Source organism: Arabidopsis lyrata, assembly GCF_000004255.2.
Source record: "Arabidopsis lyrata subsp. lyrata unplaced genomic scaffold ARALYscaffold_4, whole genome shotgun sequence".
Lineage (NCBI taxonomy): Eukaryota > Viridiplantae > Streptophyta > Magnoliopsida > Brassicales > Brassicaceae > Arabidopsis > Arabidopsis lyrata.
Window position 1 is genome coordinate 9673411 of NW_003302552.1, and position 7055 is coordinate 9680465.

Here is a 7055-nt window from a genome sequence, read left to right on the forward strand (position 1 = left end):
TGCAATATAACCATCCCATGTTATTTTTACTATATATATATATATATATATATATATATATATATATATTCAAATGTTTTTATATTATAAATTTTCTATTGATTTTAAATATATGAATTATAATATTTAAAACTTCTTAAAAGCTTGTCCCGTTATATAACCTTGTTATTTTAACTCTTTATATATGTTCAAATGTTAATAATATAATAAACTTTTTATTGATTTTAAATATATAAATTATATTATTTAAAAGTTTTCAAAATTTAACATTTCCGGTAAAATTAAGCAATTAAAATAAAAAAACTGAATGAAATTGTATATAATTTTAAATTTGGATGCTTATTAAGTTGAGCTTCTTGTTCATTCGAATTTTGATCTTATTTATAATATAATTCTGAATCAATATCTAAACATTTTTGCCGATATGGGACGTTGAACAGACACCTTTTTCATCAATTGGGTAATATATATCCGTTTTAAAAAATTTTAATCTTAATATATGCAGAAAAAAATTGAGATTTTTTTTAACTGTATGTATTATTTGACGATTCAAAACAGTTAAAAATGTTCAAACAAAGATGATAGGAGAATTATATTTCTAAATCTTAATCAAATCTTCTAAATATCTATATTTTTAAATATGGAATATCCGGTTCATAATTTCGGATATGTTTTGATCCGATCCAAAACAAATATGAACTATCCGGTGTAAGATATATGAAGTAAAATTCTTAATGGGTCGGATACCATTTGTATCCGAAATTTTTTTTACCTATCCCCTAAAAATGTACTTTAAAAATATTAGTATAGATATAGATGTATAATGTTATATTCTTAATTTATTTATCAAATATGGATATTCACCTAAAATCACCCAAAAAAAACTTACAAAAGAAATTAAAAGCCTAAAAAGAAAGAATTCCTGGTTGGGCTTGGAGTTGTTCCGAGGAAGTTAGTATTTTTATTCAAGAAGAAAGGAAAAAAAGAAAAGACAAGAGACAACGCAATTGAAAGAAAAAACGAGAAGCTAGGTATTCATTCCTCCCTAACTTTCTTCTGCTAGGTATTCTTTAACCTTCTCGACACACTAGCCTTAAGGTTGTCAAAATCTTTCTTTCTTTCTTTTTTCGATTTCTGCGAAGATTGTTACCCTAGGGTTTTGTATCTTCGCTTCAATCTCCTTTGTTAGTAACTTTGTTTGAGAATTGGTTTGCAATTTCCATGGATTTCGTTATCTTTATTATACATACGAAGCTGAATTTACTGCGATTTTTCCGTTTACTGAATAATTTAATTCTTTGCTTTAGTGTTCATTAGAAAGAGGTGGTGATTATGGGTTCAAGTGAAGCGTTTCCCGTGATGCAGGTAACTAGAGATTTTCTTCGGATTCTAGAATAAAAGTGCCATTTTTTGTTCATAGACTTTGAATCTGATATCTGAATGAATTATGATGCTTTCCATGGAGATGCAAGACTTTTATGTATTGTGTTTTAAAATATCAAACTGGTTGGTATAAAATGCTGTAGAGAACAATAATCCAACTATCAATGTTTATCTTTTTCTTTTTGTTCTTATAGTAATTACGAAGGTTCTTCCACTTATGTTTGGACTAATTTTGGCAGGAGATCATGCTTGAGTTTCGTGCTGGGAAGATGTCTTTGCAGGGAACAAGAGTTGTCCCTGATGCACGAAAAGGACTTGTCCGCATAGCTAGAGTAATGTCGACACTTTTAGTTTCCATTTAGTTCACATATGAATTATTCGTGTTGAATTTTCTTCCGTTGAACATTAGAGTGTATCAGCTTTTCCTATTGAAGTTAAAGCATCTCAGACTCTAATTGTTTGTGTTAGAATACGTACATGTATATTACTGGTTCTCTGTAAAAGTTAACCTGGGTTTTTTTTTTTTTCCCTATCCTCCTCTCTTTTAGGGTGACGAGGGACTGATTCATTTCCAGTGGCTTGATCGAAACCAGAACACAGTAGAAGATGTATCCTTTCACTTCTCTTTTTTTTTTTTTTAAATTTAAAAATGGATTAAAGGTTGTCCAAGTATCAAGTCTTTGCTAGGCCAGTGTATTTGTGTCCCGAGACAGTCGAACTTCCATAGCTCGATCTGTCTAGGAGATTGTTTTTCGTTTTGGCCATGCATGAATAGAACAAATTCTAGGATTTATTAATTGTTGCTCTCAGATGTTCCAATTAGGAAGTTTTCTCCTTGACGATACCTATTTATAGGATCAAATTGTTTTCCCAGATGAAGCTCTATTTGAAAAGGTATGCCTGTTAATTGAGTACTAGCATGTGCATTATTAATTGGCGGATTGTGACCACATCCTACTTGTTTCCGTTTAGGTTAATCAATCCTCAGACAGGGTGTTTATTCTAAAGTTCAACAGTGACGACCGCAAGTTGTTCTTTTGGATGCAGGTCACTTGTTTATTTTCTTAAAGATATGTCTGTATGTTTGTTCACCTAATCCCTTTTATCTTTGATCTTGTTTGTCTCTCAGAACTCTTTTCTCTAAATTATTTTGCAGGAGCCAAGAGCTGAAGGTGATGCTGAACTGTGCTCTTTGGTCAATCAATACCTCAATCAACCACTAGGCATGTAACATTCCTACCTTGTTACAAACAGTCTAGGATAAGACTGCATCCTTGTACCAATCTCTTTCTTGCTGTTTAACCTTCCAACTTCCATGATGAGCAAACTAGCTTTTTTTTTCTTAAAACACATTTTCTTTCGTACTTTCTTTTATCTGGCATTTATGTTTCAACACGGATTTGGAAATAATGTCATGGTGCTAATATTTCTAAGGGACCTTCCCTTTCCAAAGAGCATGAACCACAATTCCTTTTCATTAGTTCCTGTAGTCATTTCCATCATGAAGATGACCTATTCTCACGGATGGGTGTCGTCTTGGAAGTAGAACACTGGTTCAAATCCATATCTCTGCTTGCTTTTATATTTCGTTGAATCCAAAGTTAGTTGTACTTGTACCATAGAAGGCTCGGCTATTTTTAATTTTCCTGCGTAAATGGATCTTGAGTCTGACTACCAATCAGTCTAATGCCCTTATTGACTGTATGGTGAAGAAGTTTTTTAATAAATAAGAAAGGTCAGATTTGCAAGAATATGTTCAATTTCTTGCTTGTCATTGTTGGTTTGTGTATTAAGAAAAGGTTGACGTGAGGAGCTAAAATGCGTATATTTTTTTTAGCACTCAAAAACTTCTCTTATCACCAAGATTCTGCATTAACATATGAGCGTTTAAAGGTTATTTTGTCATCACTTTTTGTTTATTACACATGCCCTTGATAGTGACAATGCTTAGTCAATTGCATGGGAGGAAAAGGTTGAATTAATCTATTAAATTTTCCTGTGCACCAGAGTTTCCTGGTGAAGAAGGACTTGCAGCTGCTATCACGGAGGAGCTGGAAGACATGGCAGAGGATAATGCCTCGTCTAGGTACTGATTAATGTCAAAAGTGATAGTCTGACTGTCAGTTTGGCAAAGTACATAGCTGGCTTACCATTTTATCTTTAGAAATGGGTTGATTGCTTTGTGGTCAGTATCATTGAAACAGATATTTTCTTGCTGTTTTTCGTTGTGTTGCATCTGTGGAATAATTTGGTAACTTACATCCTACTTGTGACTGGACTTTGCATATTAAAGTTCTGTAGACATGGCTACCCAGTGGTCAATAGATTTTCTGCTAAAAGCTATCAGCCTCTATTTTTTGATGAGATTCGGAAAGTTTAAATTTCGGTGTCATATAAAGAATGGCCTACCAATTTGTTTTCGTTATCATGTAAAGATTTTCAACAAATATCCTTGATTTGCGGTTTGAATACCATGTGAAAAGAAAGCTATTAATTTTTGCAAATGCTATTAGCTTATATAGAATGCTATGGCTTATTTGAATTTATTCATCTTGCATAGAGCTGGAAACTTGGTTGTACCAAATTTGTCTACAGAGGTGAGTGAGGTGACATCTTCGTCTGGACCAGTTAAGCTGGCAGACCTGCAAAGAATTCTGAACAACCTCTCTGGTGTCCCTGTAGGTACAATTCTCTATCTCTAGATTCTCCTGTCAATAGGCTTTTCTGGTTTCCCTCTTATACTCATTTAGGTACGGTTGTATTGTTTAGGTATTGCTGGAGATGAAGACGAAGGTAAATACTTTCAATGTGTTATATTATTTGTATATGATATGGTGCAAAGACATTATGCTGAAGTCCGTATGGGTTGGAAATGGCAGTGCCCAGCTTTTCTCTGTGATCAATAAAATGTTCTCAGCTATTATTGTTCTTCTCTCTATCATTGTTAATTATTGACCTCATCGTCCACTCATGTTAAATCATTAAAAGGTTTAGCATTAGGGGATATCTTGAAGCCGGAGTTGATAATGCCATTGCTTGAGACGTTGCCTGTACAAGAACGACTATCTTTGCATTTACCTGAGGTATGTCTTGAGTGTTTCTGTATTCTATGAATATGAATATTACATGCTATTCTCTCCATATTAGTTCTGTCTTCTGAAAATGTCATAGAAAAGACCAAGTCAGATTGTGAATCCTGGGGAAGTAACGCGCACAGAAGGTCACTGAATTATGAAATGGTTTATGGGTAGGATTGTACAAAGGGTTGTTGCAGAGGGCTATATCTAAAATGTATGTGTCAACGAATTGTATACTGTTTGTTTGACACGGGAATGGCTTTGGCTGGGGAAATTAACCAGTAAACTCCTATAATCAGTCCATAGGTTAGACTTTATTACAAGAAAAGTCTCTAATTCCTGCCCAATGCGAAACCGAGACCCTAGACAAATTCAGTATAACACCAACTTCCTTTTAACCTGTTAGATCTCTAGCTAACTGACTCAGCTATTGTTGCGGAGCTGTCAACACTGCTACAATCCACTACTAGCCGCTTAGGCTAATCACATTGTTCATGTACCAGACTAACCCAAAGGCTAATCACAGGGTCACTCTAGGGCAGAAGATATACTGGAGTTGTTGCAGAGCCCTCCTTTCCGTCAACAAGTAGATGCGTTTACCTATGTAAGCCCATCTGTGAGAATGTTGTTTTCATTCTTGGCTTTATATTCTGACTCAACTTTAATCTCTCTTTAGGTACTTCGCACAGGACAAATAGATTTGACTCAGTTTGGTATAGACCCAAGTAGATGTGAGTCAGATTCTTACGATGTTGTTTCCATTTTTATTGTTTCATTTTTCTAAAGCGGTTTTAACTTTTGCAGACAAGTTCACAGTTGTCTCATTCCTTGAGGCACTAGAGGACTCGGTTTCAAAGCAATCAACAGAGGCAATGGATGAGAGCTAATCTTTTCATAGTCTCATGATTTTGGTCAAACTTTGAAATTTCAACTGAGAAAAACATTTTCGTTGTTTAATGGATTGAGATTCTAACATTTATGGAGTTTTCTTGAAATTGGAAGTACTGGAATTTTACTTTTTGCCAGAGGTTTTGTAGCATTTGTATAAATTTTTATTTCATTTTACGATTTAATTAAATTTGGGCATACGGAATCACGAGTTTTCAATAGGGGACATAGAGAAGAGACTATTGGTATTTTTCATATGATTTGGTTCTCCAAAACTTTTGTTAAATATAAGGGCTATACTAATCTATATACACAAAAGACTTATAAATTAAGAATACACCTACAGTTTTTATATATTTAGTTCTCTCTCATCAACTTGTTTAAGATAGACAAAAATACACATATATTTTATGATATTATTAATTAAATACATGGGTAATTGTTATCGATGTTTTATGATATTATTAATTAAATACATGGGTAATTGTGCGGTTCGAATTGAGCACTAACTAACTGAAGAGCTTTAAATGAAAGAAATTAAATTGCGATAAATGCTTTCTTTACTGAATTCAAGAACAAGATAATCAATTACAAAGAGATCGTCTTTGCGTTAATAGCAAGCTCTAAGGTTTTACGGATTGTTGATCCCCTTCTTGGCGACAGTTCATTTCTATTATATACTCTTCCTCCTACGTCTTTGAATATGCTTTCCTTCCATATTCTTCGATCGAAGATCTTCCTTCATTTTCTCCTCCTCAATATTGCGTAATATCGAGAGTATATTCGAGTTAATCTTTCTATTTTCCGTTAGGTCGATCTCAATCTCTTTATCCCCACGTAATTGGGCCTTATCCCAAGATAAACAGGTATCTGTCACTAAGGTTCAGTTTATTCTTGGTTCATGTCGAGTTAACCGGGTGGTGCTAAATCACTCACCAACAATTAACCCCCCCCCCCCACAAGTTCGCACCCACGAAGAAGCTAAAGAGGAACCGTAGAGCGCCATCGCCCTCTACCTTCGATCCAAAGCTTTCAAGACACCAATCCTCTCTCTTTTCTCTAGTTTACTCTATGATCTATTAAGGTGAAGTCTTATCTCTTGCTTTCGACATTCAACGAAGTAATCTCTAAACCCTATTCAGTTCTTATTCATCTTATTCTTATGAGCTTGTCAAACCTTACTTTGATGAGTTCCTTAACCATGCTAGAGTAGTTTTTTAGTTGGGTTTAAAGGGCTAATCAAAGGTGGGACATAATCAATCGTCTAGGTGGCGATACTTAGGTTTTTGTTGATCGTTTACACTGTATTCTTTCTAGTTAAGCTTTCTCCTAATGCATGTAGTTACGTTCATGACCTAACTCTTGATCTCATGTGTTTAAATTTCTCATAAGGTCACTTAATACACTCGAACTTAGCTGACGAATGTGTATCGTGTTATATAACAAGCACACACCACTTAGTTATAGAGTTTTATGGACTGAAAATCGAACTCGATCTTATTGCTTTGATATAGTTGTCTGCGTGAGTTGAGTAATGGAGTATAAGGATTTTAGCCGACTTATCATATACATAGGGTTAGCCGATCATTAATAATTCGTATGTCCGAGACTTGAAAGTAAACAAACATAATCTTAATATATTCTAGTTAGAAAGATCATTGAACCTCCTTCGATCCCTTGAATGCCCAACGTTTTTCTTTTATTTAT

General features: G+C 34.2%; 1 protein-coding gene across 4 annotated transcripts; it reads left to right on the forward strand.

Annotated features, from left to right (window-relative positions):
- The first annotated feature begins 985 nt into the window (after nt 1-985).
- Nucleotides 986-5553, forward strand: LOC9315052 (26S proteasome regulatory subunit RPN13). Of its 4 annotated transcripts, none has more exons than XM_021029575.1 (14): nt 986-1063; nt 1308-1365; nt 1623-1715; nt 1932-1991; nt 2239-2277; nt 2356-2430; nt 2540-2606; nt 3391-3469; nt 3944-4065; nt 4153-4176; nt 4372-4466; nt 4987-5064; nt 5137-5191; nt 5265-5553. In XM_021029575.1, the coding sequence occupies exons 2-14, from the start codon at nt 1333-1335 to the stop codon at nt 5345-5347; spliced, it is 903 nt and encodes a 300-aa protein (XP_020885234.1). In that variant the 5' UTR covers nt 986-1063; nt 1308-1332; the 3' UTR covers nt 5348-5553. The 4 variants fall into 4 exon arrangements, with proteins under 4 accessions (XP_020885234.1, XP_020885235.1, XP_020885236.1 ...); XM_021029576.1 differs by having other exon boundaries at nt 987-1031; XM_021029577.1 differs by lacking the exon at nt 986-1063 and adding an exon at nt 1069-1098.
- The last annotated feature ends 1502 nt before the right edge of the window (nt 5554-7055 follow it).

Coding starts and splice junctions, on each gene's coding strand:
- LOC9315052 (XM_021029575.1), top strand. CDS start 1,333: ATGGGTTCAAGTGAAGCGTTTCCCGTGATGCAG. Junction 1,366..1,622: donor AAGCGTTTCCCGTGATGCAG/GTAACTAGAGAT, acceptor TAATTTTGGCAG/GAGATCATGCTTGAGTTTCG. Junction 3,470..3,943: donor GAGGATAATGCCTCGTCTAG/GTACTGATTAAT, acceptor CATCTTGCATAG/AGCTGGAAACTTGGTTGTAC.